The 20,692-nt window shown below is 48.0% G+C and overlaps 1 protein-coding gene across 5 annotated transcripts in view; it reads left to right on the top strand.

Moving 5' to 3' along the window:
* The window catches only part of cwc27 (CWC27 spliceosome associated cyclophilin), a 404,246-nt gene that overhangs the window by 8,661 nt on the left and 374,893 nt on the right, over nucleotides 1-20,692 (top strand). For all 5 annotated transcript variants that reach the window (XR_015074261.1, XR_015074262.1, XM_085971220.1 and 2 more), the window contains exon 2: nucleotides 13,165-13,261. Coding sequence is in view for 3 of the 5 variants with exons in the window: in XM_085971220.1 (XP_085827346.1) it covers nucleotides 13,165-13,261 (97 nt within the window). In the remaining 2 variants the exon portion in view is untranslated. The remainder of the gene's footprint in view (nucleotides 1-13,164; nucleotides 13,262-20,692) is intronic.

Raw genomic sequence — 20,692 nt, 5'->3', positions numbered from 1 at the left:
GTTAGCAAGTTGTGAGGAGGACACAAAAGCGTCTGCAAAGGGATATAGATAGGTTATGTGAGTGGACAAAAATTTGGCAGATGGAGTATAATGTGGGAAAATGTGAGGTTATCCACTTTGGAAGGAAGAATGAAAAAGCAAATTATTATTTAAATGGAGTGAGACTACAAAATGCTGCGGTACAAAGGGATCTGGGGATCCTAGTACATGAAACACAAAAACTTAGCATGCAGGTACAGCAAGTAATTAGGAAGGCTAATGGAATGTTGGCCTTTATTGCAAGGGGTATGGAGTATAAAAGTAGGGAAGTTTTGATGCAACATTACAGGGCGCTGGTGAGACCGCACCTGGAGTACTGCGTACAGTTGTGGTCTCCATATTTAAGGAAGGATATACTTGCATTGGAGGCAGTACAGAGAAGGTTCACTAGGTTGATTCCTGGGATGAAGGGGTTGACTTATGACGAAAGGTTGAGCAGGTTGGGCCTATACTCCGAGTTTAGAAGAACGAGAGGTGATCTTATCGAAACATACAAGATTCTGAGGGGGATTGACAGGGTGGATGCTGAGAGGATGTTTCCCCTAGTGGGGGTATCTAGAACTAGGGGGCATAGTTTCAGAATAAGGGGTCGCCCAGTTAAGACAGAGATGAGGAGGAACTTCTTCTCTCAGAGGGTTGTGAATTTTTGGAATTCTCTACCCGAGAGAGCTGTGGAGGCGGAGTCACTGAATATATTCAAGGTGGAGATTGACAGACATTTGAACGACAGGGGAGTCGAGGGGTATGGGGAGAGAGCGGGAAAGTGGTGTTGAGGCCAAGATTGGATCAGCCATGATGTTATTGCATGGCGGAGCAGGCTCGAGGGGCCGATTGGCCTACTCCTGCTCCTGTTTCTTATGTTCTTATGAATGTACAAAGAAAGAGTTCCATATATGTAGTGCCTTTCAGGATGTCCCAAAGCACTTTACAGCCAATTAAGTACTTTTGAAGTGTAGCCACTGTTGTAATGTGGGAAACGCGGCATCCAAGTTGCACATAGAAAGCTGCCACAAACAGCAATGTGATAATGGGGTATGGTAGCATAGTGGTTATATTATTGGGCTAGTAATCCAGAGAGCTGGACTAATGATCTGGAAATGTGAGTTCAAATCCCACCATGGCAGCTGGGGAATTTAATTTCAGTTAATTAAATAAATCTGGAATAAAAAGCTATCGTCCGTAATGGTGGCCATGATACTGCTGGATTATTGTAAAAACCCATCTGGTTCACTAATGTCCTTTTAGGGAAGGAAATCAGCTGTCTTTACCTGGTCTGGCCTATATGTGCCTCCAGATCCACAGCAATGTGGTTGACTCCTAACTGCCCTCTGAAATGGCCTAGCAAGCCATTCAGTTGTAACAAACCACTACAAAGACTGCAGTGGTTCAAGGGCAATTAGAGATGCGCAATAAATGCTGGCCTTGCCAGCGACACCCACATCCTGTGAACGAATATAAAAAAAAATCTGTTTTAGTGATGTTGGTTGAGGGATAAATATTGGCCAGGACACCAGGGAGAACTCTGCTCTTCTTCGAAATAGTGCCATGGGATCTTTTACGTCCACCTGAGAGGCCAGACGGGACATCGGTTTAACGTCTCATCCAAAACACGCCACATCCGACAGTGCAGCACACGCTCGGTACCGCACTGAAGTGCCAGCCTAAATTTTGAGCTCCGGTCCCTCGAGTGAGACTACAAACCACAACCTTCTGACTCTAAGGCGAGAGGGTTGGAAAGTCGGGCAAGTGTGTTGGAGCGAGGAAGAGAGAGAGCAGTTGGATGGAGAGAAACCAAGTTGTAGGCCGTGCGAGATAGCTCCTCGCAACACCTGAGATGATTTGATTTGTACAATATCAAACAAAATCAGGGAGGTATTTGTGAGACATCTGGCCTCAAATCAAAAGGTAGTGACTTTGACAGCTATTTCTGAGTCCTTTGCTGAAACTGTCAGGCTCTTGTGTAGTGGGCAGAGACTTCATCTCGGAGTTAGGAGGCTGTTCACAGAGAGGTAGGCTCAGTTTCTGATCGTGTCTGATTTTTGTAGCCAGAAGGCTAACTACTTTAAAACCTGAGCCTGCTTAGCCTTGAAGTGTTAATCTAGCGTAAGTGGCCCATGTTTAGAGAGAGAGAGAACATTACATCTTTCTTGTTTTCATAAACTGAGTGTAAAAGAGGATATTCTCATTGTGAAACCTGCATACATAGTTACAGAGAATATACATCACAGAAGCAGGCCTTTCGGCCCAACTGGTCTATGCTGGTGTTTGTGCTCCATACGAGCTTCATTTCACCCTATCAGCATAACCTATTCGTTTCTCCCTCATGTACTTATCTAATTTCCCCTTAAATGCTTCTATACTGTTCTCCTCAATCACTCCATGTGGTAGCGAGTTCCACTCTCTAGGTAAAGAATTTTCCCCTCAAATCCATATTGGATTTATTGGTAACTATCATATATGGCCCCTAATTTTGGACTCCCCTACAAGTGGAAACATTTTCTCTACATCTACCCTATTGATCCTCTTCATAATTTTAAAGCAATTAAAGACAATGTTGCGACTGTTATGTAGGGCAATACTGCAGCCATTTTGAGCACAGCAAGATCCCATGAACAGTGATCAGACAAACTACTGAGTTAATCTGGTTTTCTTGGTCGTGTTGGTCGAGGAGGAATGTTGGCCCTAGACACCGGGAGAACTCCCCCAGCTCTTCATTCAATACTCTCCGTTGGATCTTTAACACCCACCCGAACGAGCAGACGGTCTCGATTTAAAGTCTCATCCGAAGGATGGTACCTTGAACATTGCAGCACTTCCTCAGTACTGGCACCGGGAGTGTTGGCCTGGATTATGGGCTCAAGTCCTAGAGTATATACATCTACCTTCGATAGTGCAGCACTTCCTCAATACTGGCACCGGGAGTGTCAGCCTGGATTATGGGTTCAAGTCCTAGAGTTGATCCTAATAATTGCTATGTAACCAGACCTACGTAACTTGAGTTTTCCCTGTGTCCATTTGCATGCGCATTTTATCTACCGCTCCGGACTCAAGCCCATCACTTTTTCCACTTTTTTCATTCCTTTTTTTTTAACTTATTTTCTCTTTACACCTCCTAGACCCCTCTTGTCATCATGCCTCCTTTCATTTCAACTCCCTCAGGTACTCTGCCGTCCAAAATCCCTACCCCAACCCTTCAGCACTCCTCGACCTTCCTACTCTACTGCCACCGTCCCAGGCGTGACTCCCTCTTAGGTAAGCCTACAGCTTCCCTCTGTGCTACCGATCTGCTCAACCACAGCTTCACCACCACCTTTGAAGCCCTAGTACCCATTAAAACCATTACTCTCTTTCACCCTGACCGTTCCCCCAGTGCGGCCTTCATCTCCGCTCCCTTAAGTCCAAGGGACACAGACTTGAATGGATATGGCGGACAACTGGTTTAGCCATTCATCGCCAGATCTGTCTGGACCACATAAACCACTATCGGGTACTGCTCTCCTCTGCCAAAACTGCTCACGATTCCAGGATCATCCTGGAATGCATAGATAACCCTCAGCTTCTTTTCTCTACTGCAAACCCTCTTCTTAAACCCCTTTTCCTTGTATCCTTAACCCTCACCTCCAACAATAATTGCGAGGAGCTCATGGACTTTGTCACTGGAGAAAGATGCGATTTCAGGGCTAGGGCAGAGGGCAAACTTGGAGGAAGTTTGGCCCAGTGGGCGAGGGGAAGGGAGGGAAGCGGCAGAGGCAGCTGATTGGATGGTCTCCTGCCCTAGCCCTGAACTTGCATCTTTCTCTAGTTTCTCTCCTATCTTCCCCTCATGCTCTCTCTGAGCTCATCTTGTCCATGAGACCCATCTCCTGCTCCCTTGACCCTATTCCCACTAAACTGCTGACCACTCAACTTCCCTTCCTGGCTCTTATGTTAGTTGATATTGTTAATGGTTCTCTCTCCTCGGGTACTTTTCCCCCATCCTTCAAATCTGCCACCATCTCCTCAAAAAAACTAACCCTTGATCTTGCTAACTACTGTACCAGCAATCTCACTTTCCTCTCCAAAGTCCTTGAACGTGCTTTCAGCTCTCAAATCCGTGCCCCTCTTTCCCGGAACTCCATGTTTGAATCCCTCCAATCAGATTTCTGCCCCTGCCACAGTACTGAAATGGCTCTTCTCAAAGTCACAAATGACATGCTATGTGACTGACAAAGGTAAACTATCCCTCTTCATCTTTCTGGACCTGTCTGCAGCCTTTGACATGGTTGGCTACACCATCCTCCTCCAACGCCTCTCCACTATCATCCATCTGGGTGGGACTGCACTTGCCTGGTTCCATTCTTGTCCAGTCATAACCACAGAATCACCTGCAATGGCTTCTCTTCCCACTCCCGCAACATTGAGTCCTGCAAGGATCTATCCTTGGCCCTCTCCTATTTCTCATCTACATGCCACCCCTCGGCGACATCATCTGAAAACATAGCTTCAGTTTCCACACGTACGCTCATGACACCCAGCTCTACCTCATCACCACCTCTTTCAACACCTCCACTGTCTTTAAATTGTCAGACTGCTTGTCCAACATCCAGTACTGGGTGATCAGAAATTTCCTCCAACTAAATATTGGGAAGACCGAAGCCATTGTCGTCGGTCCTCGTCACAAACTCCATTCCCTAGCCACAGACTCCATCCCCCTCCCTAGCATCTGTCTGAGGCTGAACCAGACCCTTCGCAACCTTAGTGTCACATAGGGTTGCAAAGGGGTGGAAAGTTTCCGGGAAATTTCCGGAAATTTTCCATGGGAAGTTTAGCTTGGGAATTTTGCCCAAAAAAGCACATGCTAGCATAATATTGTTTTTTTTGTATTTCTTTTTTTTTTCCACAGGTCCTCTCTTAAAATTACTAACAGAGATGGAATCTTAATTATTAAGGAATTTCTTAATCAATATATGTTTATCTTCTTACTTGGCTTGTTTTAATAATTACAAGTTTTGTGTGTGACTGTGAACAAATGTGTCCTGATTGGTTAGATGAGCGATTAGCTCCCTCTATTTGTAATATTTGCATATCGAATTGTGATTGGCCTGCAGGCATCTGTAAGACTGCTATAGTTTTTTTAAGATCCAGGTTAGGGGTCCTGAGGGAAGTCATTTTGTTTTCTGCTGATGTTATGATGATGCAGTAAGTAAATCAGACTTTATACCAAATAAACCAGTTACTTGTTGAACTCTGTTGTCCTTCAATTTAAAATATACAAAATAATACACTATTGGTGATGTAGCGTCGTGTGTGTACATGTCATGCTTCCATCACATGGAGCATCAGCAAAAATGTACTCACCCTGTTGCAATCGTGCTGATCGACCGCAGTTCGACACAGAGATGAATGCCCTTTATTTCTCTGCATAGAACAATGCCACGTTTACCGTCGGATGTGTGGAAGCATTTTACCCCAGGCATTAAAGATGGAAAGACTGTGTACATGTGCAAACACTGTAGAAAGCCATATGTAAAGAATGCCACAAAGATACAGCAGCATTTATCCAACGATCTTGGATCACAAAAGGTCTTTGCAGTAGTTACTGACAATGCTGCGAATATGAAGGCTGCTTGGGCTCAAGTGGAGGAGGCCTACCCTCATATTACATCTATTGGGTGCGCAGCTCACGGGCTTAACCTGCTCCTCAAGGACATCATGGGTTTGAGAACCATGGAAGCACTGTACAAGAGAGCCAAGCAAGTTGTTAAGTATGTCAGGGGAAAACAGGTAGTTGCAGCAACCTACAACTCCAAGCAAATGACAAAGAACAAGAACACCACACTGAAGCTGCCCAACAACACTAGATGGGGTGGTGTTGTCATAATGTACAACAGCCTTCTGGAGGGTAAGGAGTCGCTGCAAGAAATGGCAATATCCCAGTCTGGGGATATGGAAACCACCATCAAGAAAATACTGCTGGATGATGTGTTTTGGGAGAGAGTGGTTAGCAGCCTTACACTACTCTCACCAGTAGCATCAGCAATTGCTCAGATTGAAGGAGATGATGCTGTCTTGTCAGATGTTCTCAGGCTTTTTACTGATTTAAAAGAACAAATCAGCATTGCCCTACCCACATCCCTGCTGCTCAAAGCAGAGGAGAAGGCAATTGTTCAATTCATACAGACGCGTCAAGAATTTTGTGTCAAGCCGATTCATGCTGCAGCATACATGCTGGACCTAAAGCATGTTGGGAGACCAATACTTTCTGGAGAACAGATCAACAGCGCTTAGTGTGATTTCTACCCTCTCACACCATCTCAGTCTGGATGTGGGCAAAGTTCTGGGAAGTCTGGCAAAGTTCTCTACCAAGCAAGGTCTTTGGGATAGGATATGGGAATCATGCAAGCATATCAGTGCACATACCTGGTGGAAGGGATTTTGTGCATCTGAGGCCCTGTCACCTATTGCATCGGTGATACTCCAAATCCCACCTTCATCAGCGGCCTCTGAACGAAACTGGTCACTTTTTGGGAATACGCATACAAAGGTGCGCAACAGGCTGACTAACGAGAGTGGAGAAACTGGTGGCTATCCGGGCGAACCTACAACTTATTGAGCCAGATACAGAAGTGTCCACCACACAGCTAGACACTGACACAGAGGAGGAAATGGACACGTCAGAGCCAGAGAATCAGGAGGAGCAATGATGAGTAGAAGGAAGACTCATGAGTAGAAGACTCAAAGGGACAAAATAAGGACAAATTACAGGCTAAATAAGCTGACGCTCTTTATTTTATTTTAGATGGGTCTTTTTTGTGGGGGTTCAATAAAGTTCAAAATTATAACCTAAATAAAGTTTTGAAAGCCTGTTTTTATTTGTATGGAACAGTATGTCTATTTTGACGACGAAGATAATATAAGGGTCAGAGACAAAAACCATCAGTGTGCGAAAAAACTCTAAATTCCCATGGAAAGTTTCCTCTTTTAAAAATTCCCAGAATTTTGCAACCCTAGTGTCACATTTGACCCTGAAATGAGCTTCCAACCACATATCCGTACCATCACTAAGACCGCCTTTTTCCATCTCCATAACATCGCCCGATTCGGCTCTTGCCTCAGCTCATCTGCTGCTGAAATCCTCATCCATGCCTTTGTTACCTCTAGACTTGACTATTCCAACGCACTCCTGGCCGGCCTCCCACGTTCTACCCTCCGTAAACCTGAGGTCATCCCCCCCGAGACATCTGTGCTCCTCCAATTCTGGCCTCTTGAGCAACCCCGATTTGAATCGCTCCACTATTGGCAGCATTGCCTTCAGCTACCTAAGCTCTGGAATTTCCCTCCCTAAACCTCTCTGCCTCTCTATCTCTTTTTCCTCCTTTAAGATGCTTAAAACCTAGCTCTTTGACCAAGCTTTTGGTCTTCTGCCCTAGTGTGGCTCATGTCAATTTTTCTTGTTAACGCTCCTGTCCCTTTTTGTTAAGCCTTGGGACGGCTTGCTACGTTAAAGGCGGTATATAAATACAAGTAGTAGTAGTAGCCATCATTGTTACATACACTTGGTATATTTTTGACTCATAAGGATTCAAGTCCAACTGGAGGCTTGAGTGCTTACTCTAAGCTGACACTTCACTGTGGCACCAAGACAGTGCTACGTATCACCAAAACAGATTAACTGTTTACCTTATTGCTGTTGGTGGGACTTGCTAAAGGCTGCTATCTTTACTGACATATAGTTAATTGGTTTAAAAAAAAAATCTCCTGAATTTGAGAACATATTCCTCCCCGCCGCCCCCCCCCCCCCCCCTGTCCCCGTCTCAGTTTGCACTGTTGTTGTCTGGTGAACTGACCTCTACCTTGCTGAGGCTGTACACCAACTCTCCGACACCTCCACCTACCTCCCCCGGGACCATGCCCCCATCACCAAACATCAAGCCATCGTTTCCTAGACTGTCACTGCCCTCATCTCCTTTGGAGATCTTCCCTCCACGGCCTCCAACCTCATAGTACTCCAACCCCTCTACCCCCATCCCAAGATCCACAAACAAGACTGCCCTGGTAGATCCATCGTTTCAGCCAGTTCTTGCCCCACGGAACTTATTTCTTTTTTTCTCCCCTGGATCAGCCTCTACGTACTTCCACGACTTTTCCGACTCCCTTCGCCACTCTAACAGTTTCCAGTTTCCTGACCCTAATTGTCCCCTTTTCACCATGGATGCCCAGTCTCTCTACACCTCCCTCCCCCACTAGGACAGCCTGAGGGCACTCTGCTTCTTCCTTGAACGAGGCCCAACCAATCCCCATCCACCACCAGCCTCCTCTGCCTGGCTGAATGTGTTGTTACATTGAACAACAACTCCTTTGACTCCTCTCACTTCCTCCAAATAAAAGGTGTCACTATGGGAACCTGCATGGTTTCTAGCTATGCCTGCTTTTTCGTGGGATACGTGGAATATTCTTTGTTCCAGTCCTACTCTGGTCTCCTCCCTCGCTTTTTCCGGTACAAAGCAGCTTCCTGCTCTTGCCACAAACTGAAAAATTTCATCAGCGTTGCTTCCAATTTCCGCCCCTCCCTCGCCTTCACATGGTCCATCTCCAACTCTTCCCTTCCCTTCCTTGACTTCTCTCTCTCCATTTCTGGGGATAGGCTGTTGACCACTATCTACTATAAGCCCACTAACTCCCACAGCTACCTTGATTAGACTTCCTCTTGTCCTGTTTCCTGTAAGAACTCTATTCCATTCTCCCAGTTTCTCTGTCCCCGTCGCATCTATTCTGACGATGCCACCTTCCACACTAGTGCTTCCGATTTTTTTTAAATTCCTGGGATGTGGGCGTCGCTGGCAAGGCCAACATTTATTGCCCATCTCTAATTGACCTTGAGAAGGAGAAGGTGAACTGCTGCAGTCCTTGTGGTGAAGGTACTCCCACAGTGCTGTTACGGAGGGAGTTCCAGGATTTTGACCCAGCGACTGTTACGGAGGGAGTTCCAGGATTTTGACCCAGCGACTGTTACGGAGGGAGTTCCAGGATTTTGACCCAGCGACGATGAAAGAACGGCGATATATTTCCAATTCAGGATGGTGTGTAACTTGGAGGGGAACTTGCAGGTGATGGTGCCTGTGTCCTTCTTGGTGGTTTGGGTGGTGCTGCTGAAGAGGCCTTGGCGAGTTACTGCAGTGTATCTTGTAGATGGTATACACTGCAGCCACGTTGCGCCGGTGGTGGAGGGAGTGAATGTCTAAGTAGGTGGATGGGGTGCCAATCAAGTGGGCTGCTTTGTCCTGGATGGTGTCGAGCTTCTTGAGTGTTGTTAGAGTTGCATTCATACAGGAAAGTGTAGCGTATTCCACCACACTCCTGACTTGTGCATTGTAGATGGTGGAAAGGCTTTGGGGAGTCAGGAGGTGAGACACTCGCTGCAGAATACCCAGCCCCTGACCACCTCCTGTTGCCACAGTATTTATGTGGCTGGTCGTCAATGGTAACTCCCGGGATGATGTTGGTGGGAGATTCGGCGATGGTAATGCCATTGAATGTTTTAGGACTGTGGTTAGAATCTTGGTTGTTGGAGATAGTCATTGCCTGGCACTTGTGTGGCGCGAATGTTACCTGCCACTTATCAGCCCAAGCCTGAATTTCATCCAGGTCTTGCTGCATGCGGGCATGGACTGCTTCATTATCTGAGGAGTTGCGAATGGAACTGAACACTGAATCATCAGCGAACATCCCCACTTCTGACCTTGTGTTGCAGTCAGAATCAGGGGAATTTATAATGGGGAACAAAGAAATGGCAGACCAATTAAATACATATTTTGGTTCTGTCTTCACAAAGGAGGACACAAATAACCTCCCAGAGATGTCGGGGAACATAGGGTCTGATGAAAGGGAGGAACTGAAAGAAATCAGTAATTGTAGGGAAATGGTGTTAGGGAAATTGATGGGATTGAAGGCCGATAAATCCCCAGGGCCTGATATCTACATCCTAGGGTACTTAAGGAAGTGGCCCTAGAAATAGTTGATGCTTTGCTGATCATCTTCCAGCATTCAATGGAATCTGGAACAGTACCCATGGATTGGAGGGTAGCTAATGTTACCCCACTATTCAAAAAAGGTGGTAGAGAGAAAACAGGGAATTATAGACCGGTAAGTCTGACATCGGTAGTGGGGAAAATGCTAGAGTCCATTATAAAAGATGTAATAGCAGAGCACTTGGAAAACAGTGACAGGATCAGACAAAGTCAACATGGATTTACGAAAGGTAAATCATGCTTGACTAATCTGGAATTTTTTGAGGATGTAACTGGTAAAATAGATAAGGGAGAACCAGTGGATGTGGTGTATTTGGACTTTCAAAAGGCTTTCGATAAGGTCCTGCATAAGAGATTAGCGTGTAAAGTTAAGGCACATGGGATTGGGAGCAAGGTATTGACTTGGATAGAGAACTGGTTGGCAGACAGAAAGCAAAGAGTTGGAATAAACGGGTCTTTTTCCGAGTGACAGGCAGTGACTAGTGGGGTACCGCAGGGATCGGTCCTTGGACCCCAGCTATTCACAATACATATTAATGATCTAGCCAAGGGAACTAGATGTAATATCTCCAAGTTTGCAGATGACACAAAGCTGGATGGGCGTGTGTGCTGTGAGGAGGATGCCGAGAAACTCCAGGATGATTTGGACAGGTTGGGTGATTGGGCAAAAGCATAGCAGATGCAATATAACGTGGATAAATGCGAGGTTATCCACTTTGGTGGTAAAAACAGGAAGGCAGATTATTATCTGAATGGCAATAGATTGGGAGAAGGGGAAGTGCAACGAGACCTGGGAGTCCTTGTGCACCAGTCGCTGAAGGTAAGCATGCAGGTGCAGCAGACGGTTAAGAAGGCAAATGGTATGTTGGCCTTCGTAGCGAGAGGGTTTGAGTACAGGAACAAGGATGTCTTGCTGCAGTTGTACAGGGCCTTGGTGAGACCACACCTTGAGTATTGTGTGCAGCTTTGGTCACCTTATCTGAGGAAGGATGTTCTTGCCATGGAAGGAGTTCAGCGAAGATTCACCAGGCTGATACCTAGGATGGCAGGAATGACGTATGAGGAGAGCTTGGGACGATTGGGCTTGTACTCGCTGGAGTTTAGAAGAATGAGAGGGGATCTCATGAAACTTAAAATTCTGACAGGACTGGACAGACTAGATGCATAAAGGATGGTCGGGGAGTCCAGAACCAGGGGCCACAGTCTAAGGATAAGGGGTAAACCATTTAGGACTGAGATGAGGAGGAATTTCTTCACCCAGAGAGTGGTGAAGCTGTGGAATTCTCTACCACAGAAGGCAGTAGAGGCCAATACATTACATATATTCAAGAAGGAGTTGGATATATTTCTTAAGGCTAAAGGGATCAAGGGGTATAGGGAGAAAGCAGGGACCGGGTACTGAATTTGGATGATCAGCCATGATCGCATTGAATGGCGGAGCAGGCTCGAGGGGCCGAATTGCCAACTCCTGCTCCTATCTTCTATGTTTCTATGGAAGGTCATTGATGATGTAGCTGAAGATGGTTGGGGCTAAGCCGATTGACCTCCAACCACCACAAACATCTTCCTTAAAACCTGTTACATCTCTAACATTTGCCAGTTCTGATGAAAGGTCAACAACTTGAAACATTAACTGTTTCTCTCTCCACTGTAGCTGCCTGACCTGCTGAGTATTTCTAGCATTTTCTGTTTTTATCTCTGGATCACCAGTCTAGTAACATAACCACTATGCAACCGTACCTGTGTCACTGAATTGTATAGTTGCGATAAGCTATAGAGTCCATATTTTGAGTGAGTTAACTTACAAAAGAGTTGTGAAATTTCGAGTTTTACTTAGCAGCTATAGTACTTGTTACTGTAAAATGTTTTGTCAGTTGGTGGGTGGGGAGAGAATATTCTGAGCAGACCACTAATATTTAGAAATTTATCTTGTTTTAACATTTTCAGTTTTAACTGAATAAACATCCTAAAAATGTTAATGTATTTAAATAATATAGATTTTTCTCTCCTTACTATTTCTCCCCAGAAGGCAGTGACTTTTGTTCAGTATAACTGTAAATTAACTGCACCTCCAGTGGGGAGCTTCGCTGAAAGAGAGGTTGGAGAATCAGTGCTACAGTACATTCACTTTGAACTTGGCTCCCTGCTGACAGCACATGATCAGTGCATTTACTGTCGGTTTACAATAGTGCAAGAGCCCACCAATCGATTACCCAAGTAGCCATTATTCATTTTAAACCTGAAGGGTAGGTCAGGCTATCAACCATTGGGTATCTTAATCCTATCCTCATCACTTGTCCATTCAAGGGTAAGTGGACAGCAATCTGGAACAGGAAATGACTAATGTGTGTGATATTTTCCCCCTCCCCCTCCAGGATAGGGTTGTTGAGGCTAGCTTAAAACCCCAAGTGAGGTCATCTAATTTAAAACAGACCAGGGGTGGAACCAGAAACCTTTGTGGTCTGTGTGATGCTACACCATATGGTGTGCTTACCCACTTAGCTGTTGGGGAGGTGCGTTTCAGCTTATGTAACATATTGGTCCGGATTTTGTTATAGGAATAATAGTGAGGCTAACCGTGCTTACTTGTTATTATAGAGTAAATCGGACGGCAACTTCTGGAGACCGCACATGCGCAGTTAAATGCAGAGGTTGTTGTCCGAGTTGCCCTGCTCCTCCACAAGCTTCGCTACACCGGTACCTCGTCGATGGACTACATTGAAATCCACGTAAGGGTGTGAAGCTGTGGTACTTACCCACTAAGTACTTACCCACTAAACACACCAGAAAAAGTTAGGGCTGGTGCATTCAGGTGTAAGTGAACTGCACAGCTCCCTTAAGGGACTTTGTGGCCCGTTCAAAGTTTCGCGCATGCGCAAAACTTTACATTGAAAAGGCCAGTCTCGGACTGCGTGGGACCAGCAGAGAGGTGCGTGGCCGTGTTGTTGTTGAAAAAAGAACTAACAAGAATGTGGTATAGAAGTTTCGATTTTGATACAGAAGGCTATTGTAGGTCCCAAAGTGGAATATAATCTAACAATTTATGTGACATATACTATATAAGGTTGATAAATTGGAGCTCAGACCATATTTTTCATTGTGGAATTTTACTTTTCAGGTCCTTTTGAAGACCACAGCAGGTGACATTGATATAGAGTTATGGTCCAAAGAGGCACCAAAAGCTTGCAGAAACTTTATCCAACTCTGCTTGGAAGGTATGTTTCAGAAATTGCAACATTTAATAAGATTGGGTGTTTTTTTTCCTATTATTTGGTACAGTGAAGCAAAGTCATAGGGGGAGAAATTCAGTTCGTTGCGCCACCCGTTAGCGCCTTAAGAGGGCGATAAGTGGGGCGCGAACCAGCTAGTGCCGGGCGCGGTGATACCTGCGCCTCTTGCGAAATTGAACGGACATTTAGCGGCGGCGCTAAACCGCAATGCCCGCTCAGCTGCGCACGCAGATCTGGACGTCATTTCAGAGTGCAACGCCCTTGGGGCGCCCCGAACCGGAAATTCAGTGGCACCCCCCTCCTTTCCGCCTGTTGCTCCCAACGACAGGTTGACTGGAACGGTTCCCAGTCGCTGTGGGGCTGGGGTGGCGCTATTTAAAGGGGGCTCTTCCTGGCTTCTTTGTGGTAGCCATTTTTGGACCACTCCTGAGAGAGAGAGAGAGAGATTAGCAGAGAGACAAAGGGAGAGAGATTTCTGCATTGAGTCAGCGCTCGCAGAGGTACTTTTGGCTTCTGAGCAGAACTTTGTAGTTGCTTTGCTTTTTCACCGGCATAACTTTGAGTGGCCACATACTATGGGGGCTGCAATGGATGGGAACGTCATGCTTCTCCATTACATTGAGAGGGCACAGAGATGCAGAGAGAGAGTGGCAATCGTGGCCAGACGAAGGAGGGCCAACTGGCATCGGCACACGAGACCTTACGCTCTCAGGGTTTTCCGCCAACAGTTCTCATACATCAATATGTCTGAGGAGCAGTGTTTTCGGAGGCTGCGATTCAGCAAGGAGGTGGTCACTGAGCTCTGCCACCTGCTTCAGCCAGATCTGCAGCCTCAACTGAGGAGCAGGACGTCACTGTCGGTGGCAGTGAAGATCACAGTGGCTGTCAACTTCTATGCCACCGGCTCCTTTCAATCCACTACTGGGGACATTGCCAATATCTCCCAGTTCGCGGTGCATTGCTGCATCCGTCAAGTCACGAATGCCCTCTTTAAAAGGAGACGACAGTACATCTCCTTCCCCATGACCCCGGACAAGCAGTAAGAGCGCGCAATGGGCTTTGCAAGAATAGCGGGCTTCCCCATGGTGCAGGGCGCCATTGACTGCACGCATGTGGCTTTGCAGGCGCCGCAAGAGAATGCCGAGGATTATCGCAACCGAAAGTGTTGTGTCTGTGTGTTGATAGAGACACTGAAGACAGGAGTTGGTTTCATAGGTGTTTACTAAACAAAGTCTGGAGGGGAACTAACTGATACAACACAATATACAGGCTTATCTAGCCCGAGTGGCCATTACCGGCACTACAGTACACCTGGGGCTCTTAAAGGCACATACACTACAGAAAGGGGTTCCATTCGTTGAATGTCCAGTTGGTCTGTGACCACAGACAGCTGACACTCACTGTCAATGCCCACTTTCCAGGCAGCAGCCACGACGCCTTCATCCTGCGCCAGACTTCTGTGGCAGACCTTTTCGAGGCCCTGGCTCACCCAGGAGGCTGGCTTCTTGGGGACAAGGGCTATCCTCTGTGCACCTGGCTGATGACCCCGCTCCGTTCGCCCAGCACCCCTGCTGAAGAATGATACAATGAGAGCCATCAAGCTACCAGGAACATCATTGAGCACACAATTGGCATGCTCAAGCAACGGTTCCGCTGTCTGGACCATTCCGGAGGAGCCCTTCAGTACTCACCTGAGCGAGTCTCCCACTTCGTTGTTGTGTGCTGCATGCTGCATAACCTGGCAATCCTCAGGACTCGGCCAATGCCACCAGACATTGGAGCACCAGCAGAGGAGGAGGAGGAGCAGCAGCACGAAGACGGGAGGGAGGCACAAAGTGCGAGGGCCATCCGTCAGCGGCTTATAGCAAGTCGCTTCTAGGCCCCCTCTGAGGGAATGGCTTCAAAGAACCTGAATGGAACCGTGCCGCAACCCCTAAGCCGGTCAAGGCAACAATTAGTTCAAAGAGCAAACATGCACATTCTAAATAAAGACACTTCTTTATTTAACAAACTGTGTACCCTTCCCGCATGACAAAGTAATAGAAAGAAACCCCCAAAAAAGCAGTCAGACACATAACTGGCGCTCTCAACCTGGAGACAATGACCAAAACAGTAACAAAAATATGACCACGATCCTCGGCCTTCAATAAAACAATTAACAACATTTTGCCACACCTCCTACTTTTTGCCCTTCGAGGGTGATCTGCTTCGCTTGCGAGAATGGCCCCTTCCCACCCTGCAGCTCCTCTGTAATGGAACCCCAGTGGCTGCAGCAAGGCTGGGGGAAGGCTACTGAGTGTCAGAAACTGAGACTGCAGATGCCCTTGAGGGACGACCTGGACCCGCTCTGGGCCTGGAGGGCCCGGCTGCTGACTGCTCCAACTCAGCATGGGCGGCAGCAGTCTGTCCTACAGGTGGTGGCAGCTGCAGTAGAGAAGTGACAGTGCTGGCAGCAGGAATGCTGTCATCCTGAGAGAGGACAGCAACTCCCTGTTCGGCCGACACACTGGCACTCCCACGGGGCAGCACTGTAGCATGCGGAGCAATCTGCTGGAGCACAGATTGCTGGCCTGCTGCGGCGCGGTGAGGGCCCCGGGGAATCCTGCCCGATCCAGCGAGGGTGGCAGCAGTCAGTGCTCGTGTGGCCTTAATCTGCGTCTGCATGCGACCAGCTACTGACTGCATTGCAGCACTTAGCAATTGTGTGGCAGCCGCCTGTGCTGCGCCGAAGACCTGGACAATCCTTGCCAGTGACTCAATGGAATCTGGCATCCTTGCCACTGCAGCCATAAGCTCAGTGTGCTTGTGCTCCGCCTGGGCGCTCATTTCAGCGAGGACCCACACCTCGTCCGCGCTCAGTGCAGCAGGACTCGAGGCCAGACTCTCCCTCCGGGGAGACGGCCTCCGCGCTTCCCTACCCCCCTCGTGTTGCTGCAGCCCGCTGGGCCCCGGAGCTTCACCCTCCTCAGACCATTCCCCCCTGCTCCCCTCCAGGTAAGGCGTGTCCCCATTATGGCCATGGGCTGCCTCGGCTGAGGGTGGCACTGATGGTCCGGCTTCCTCCTTGTCGTCGCCTTCAGAATCACTCACAGTGGCAGCTTGAGGGCCCGCCTCCTCACCTGGTGAATCAGCATCTGAAAGCAGGGAGGTACAAGAGTGGCTTTAGCGTGAGGACAGGGTGGCAGCAAGGGAGGCATGAGTGCTGCGATGTACTGATTTGGCTCGAAAGTGATAAAGGATGCTGGTGTGAGGAACAAGTGGAAGGAGAGAGGTCAAAAAGGTGATGACCTTACCATTGCTGTCCATAACGGGGTCGGCATCTCCAGTGGCGACGGGGCCAAGCATCCGGCCTGCCATAATCCGTTGGACTCGCTGCTCCAGATTGGTCAGGGCTTGAAGGTGAGGCCAGCCTCCCCCGCTCTGTTGCTGCTGCCTCCTATTATGCGCCAGCTTGCCCTGCAAGAGAAAGGATGGGGTCTGAGTACAGTGTGCAGCCCTGATCTTGGCTGCAATGCCTCCCATGGTCGAATGGCCCTTACAGTGTGCAAAGTGCTGAATGTGCGTGTGAGTTTCCTGAAAGGGCCATAGGTGTTGGATGAGTGCTGGGCATTGGGGCTTTCAGGACCCTTTGGCCATAAAATGAGGTCGAGATGCAGGGATGAAGAGGATTCTGAAAAGGGCACTCACCCTGACGACACGAGTGAGGTCGTTGAACTTCTTCCTGCATTGCACAGGGGTCCTAGGCACCATGCTGCTGGAGGTCACTCTGACCTCCCTCCAAGCTTTTCGATAGTCATAGAGTCATAGAGTTTTACAGCACAGAAAGAGGCCCTTCGGCCCATCGTGTCTGCGCCGCCCATCCATCCCTGTCCAGTCTAATCCCATTTTCCAGCATTTGGTCCATAGCCCTGTATGCAATGGCATTTCAAGTGCTCATCCAAATGCTTCTTGAATGTTGTGAGGGTTCCTGCCTCTACCACCCTTTTAGGCATTGAGTTCCACATTCCAACCACCCTCTGGGTGAAAAAGTTCCTCCTCAAATCCCCTCTAAATCTCCTGCCCCTTACCCTGAATCTATGCCCCCTTGTTATTGACCCCCCTACTAAGGGGAAAAGTTCCTCTTTGTCTACCCTATCTATGCCCCTCATCATTTTGTACACTTCAATCAGGTCCCCCCTCAGCCTTCTTTGCTCCAAGGAAAACAACCCCAGCCTGTTTAGTCTTTCTTCATAGCTGAGGCGCTCCATCCCAGGTAACATCCTGGTGAATCTTCTCTGCACCCTCTCCAAAGCAATCACATCCTTCCTATAGTGAGGCGACCAGAACTGCACACAGTACTCCAGCTGTGGCCTCATCAGCGTTTTGTACAGCTCCATCATAACCTCCCTGCTCTTATATTCTATGCCTCGGCTAATGAAGGCAAGTATCCCATATGCCTTTTTAACCACCTTATCTACCTGTTCCGCTGCCTTCAGAGATTTATGTACATGTACACCAAGGTCCCTCTGACCCTCTGTACTTCCTAGGGTCCTACCACTCATTGTGTATTCCCTTGCCTTATTTGTCCGTCCAAAATGCATCACCTCGCACTTTTCAGGGTTAAATTCCATTTGCCACTTTTGCGCCCAACTGACCAACCCGTCTATATCGTCCTGTAGCCTGAGGCTTTCCTCCTTGCAATTTACCACCCCACCAATTTTCGTGTCATCTGTAAACTTACTGATCATCCCTTTTACATTCTCATCCAAATCATTTATGTAGATCACAAACAACAAGGGACCCAGCACCGATCCCTGAGGTACCCCACTGGACACAGGCTTCCAGTCACAAAAGCAACCTTCGACCATCACCCTCTGCCTCCTGCCACTCAGCCAGTTTAGGATCCAACGCGCCAAGGCACCCTGGATCCCATGGGCTCTTACCTTCTTGACCAGTCTCCTATGCGGGACTTTGTCAAAAGCTTTACTGAAGTCCATGTAAACCACATCCACAGCATTTCCCTCATCCACCTCCCTAGTCACCCCCTCTCAAAATTCAATCAGATTTGTCAGACATGATTTACCCTTGACAAAGCCATGCTGACTATCCCCGATTAATCCTTGCCTCTCCAAGTGGAGACTAATTTTGTCCCTCAGAATTTTTTCCAATAATTTCCCTACCACAGATGTTAGTCGTTGGGCAGCGGCCTCCTGCCACTGTCCGGGTACAGGAGAGATCACCTGCGCTCCACCGTGCCAACCAGAGCCTCCAAGGCCCCCTCGCTGAACCGCTGCACTCGCTCCCTGGCCCTCTCCATGGTCCTTGGCTTAAGTATGTGGCAACAGGTCTGTCCAGGCCGAGATTCAGGGCTCCGATGCGCAGGGTGTGGCTGCAATTCAAGATCGAACCTCCCCTTTAACAGTTGACCGGCGCCAGCGTGTCTGTGTGCAATCGCTAACTGACAGCACCTGTGCTGCGCCCGCCCTCGGAGGTAGCGCCTCGCTCCTCCGGCTTAGCGCCTTAAGACAGTCATGCAGTGACTGTTTTAGCGCTCCAATCACCACCTGGGGCGAAGGAGGCCAATTTAGCAGTAGGTGGTGATAATTTGCGCCGGGCGCAAAATTTCGCACCCGGCCGATACTTACGCTCCAAACGGGGCGATACCGAATTTCTCCCCCATAGAGTCATAACTGCACAGAAGGAGGCCATTCGGCCCATCGAGTCCGTGCCGGCGCTCTGTAGAGCAATCGAGTCTGTCCCATTCCCCCGCTCTATCCCCGTAGCCCTGCAAGTTTATTTCCCTCAGTGCCTAACCAGTCTCCCCTTGAAAACATTGAGTGCCTCCGCTTCCACCACTTCTGTCGGCAGCGAGTTCCAGGTCCTCACCACTCGCTGCATAAAGTTTTTCCTCACATCCCCTTGTATCTCTTGCCCAAAACCTTAAATTTGTGTCCCCTAGCCCTTGTACCATCAACTAGTGGGAACAGCCTTTCCCCATCTAGCCTATCCAAACCCATCATAATCTTGTACACGTCTATCAAATCACCGCTCAACCTTCTTTGCTCTAATGAAAACAAATCCAGCTTCTCCAACCTGTCCTTGTAGCTAAGATCCCCCATCTCCGGAACCATTCTGGTAAATCTCCTCTGCACCCTCTCAAGGACCTTCACATCCTTCCTAAAGTATGGTGACCAGATCTGGACTCAATACTCCAGTTGTGGCCTAACCAGCGCTTTATAAAGGTTCAGCATAACTTCTCTACTTTTGTACTCTATGCCTCTATCTATTTATAAAGCCCACGATCCCAATATGCTTTATTAACTAAAAACAGAAAATACTCAGCAGGTCAGACAGCATCTGACGAGAGAAACAGGGTTAACGTTTCAGGTCGATGAACCTTCGTCAGAACTGGAAAAAGTTGGAGATGGAACAGGTTTTTAAGCAAGTGCAGGGAAAGGGGGGAGGGGAAAGAAAGAACAAAAGGGAAGGTCTGTGATAGGATGGAAGGCAGGAGAGATTAAGAGACAAAAAGGATGATGGTGCAAGGCAAAAGGAGATGGCAATGGGACAAGTTAAGAAACAAAAGATGACTAGATAAAGTGTAAATGGCAATGGCAGAATGATCAACAGCTGCCATGTGAGTGAGAGGAAAAAAAAGATAGAGGCAGAGGTTATGGTCTGAAATTGTTGAACTCTATGTTGAGTCCAGAAGGCTGTAAAGTGCCGAATCGAAAGATGAGGTTCTGTTCCTCGAGCTTACGTTGAGCTTCATTGGAACAGTGCAAGAGGCCGAGGACGGAGAGGTCAGAGTGGAAGTGGAATGGAGAATTAAAGTGACAGGCGACCGGAAGCTCGGGGTCACCCTTGCAGACTGAAGGGAGGTGTTCCGCAAAGCAATCACCCAATCTGCGTTTGGTCTTCCCACTGTAGAGGAGACTGCATCGTGAGCAGCAAATACAGTATACTAAATTGCAAGAAGTACAAGTAAATCGCTATTTCACCTGGAAGGAGTGTTTGGGGCCCTAGACATTGGGAAGGAAGGAGGTAAAAAGGCATATGTTGCATCTCCTGCACGTGAAGGTGCTGGGCGAAGAGGAAGGGGTGTTGGGAGTGATAGAGGAGTGGACCAGGGTGTCGCAGAGGGGGCAGTCCCTTCGGAATGCTGAAAGGGGAGGTGAGGGGAAGATGTGTTTGGTGGTGGGATCACGCTGGAGGTGGTGGAAATGGCGGACGATGATCCGTTGAATGTGGAGGATGGTGGGGTGAAAAGTGAGGACAAGGAGAACCCTATCGTGGTTCCGGGAGGGAGGGGAAGGGGTGAGAGCAGAAGTGCGGGAAATTGAACGGACATGGTCAAGGGCTGTGTCAACCACAGTAGAGGGGAATCCTTGGTTGAGGAAAAAGGAAGACATGTCGGAAGCACTAGTATGGAAGGTG

The sequence above is a fragment of the Somniosus microcephalus genome, chromosome 2 (assembly GCF_052327205.1).
Source record: "Somniosus microcephalus isolate GS21.2 chromosome 2, FLI_Smic_1.0, whole genome shotgun sequence".
NCBI classification, from domain to species: Eukaryota; Metazoa; Chordata; class Chondrichthyes; order Squaliformes; family Somniosidae; genus Somniosus; species Somniosus microcephalus.
The sequence above is the reverse complement of the archived record's forward strand: the minus strand, read 5'-3'. Positions and strand labels throughout refer to the sequence as shown.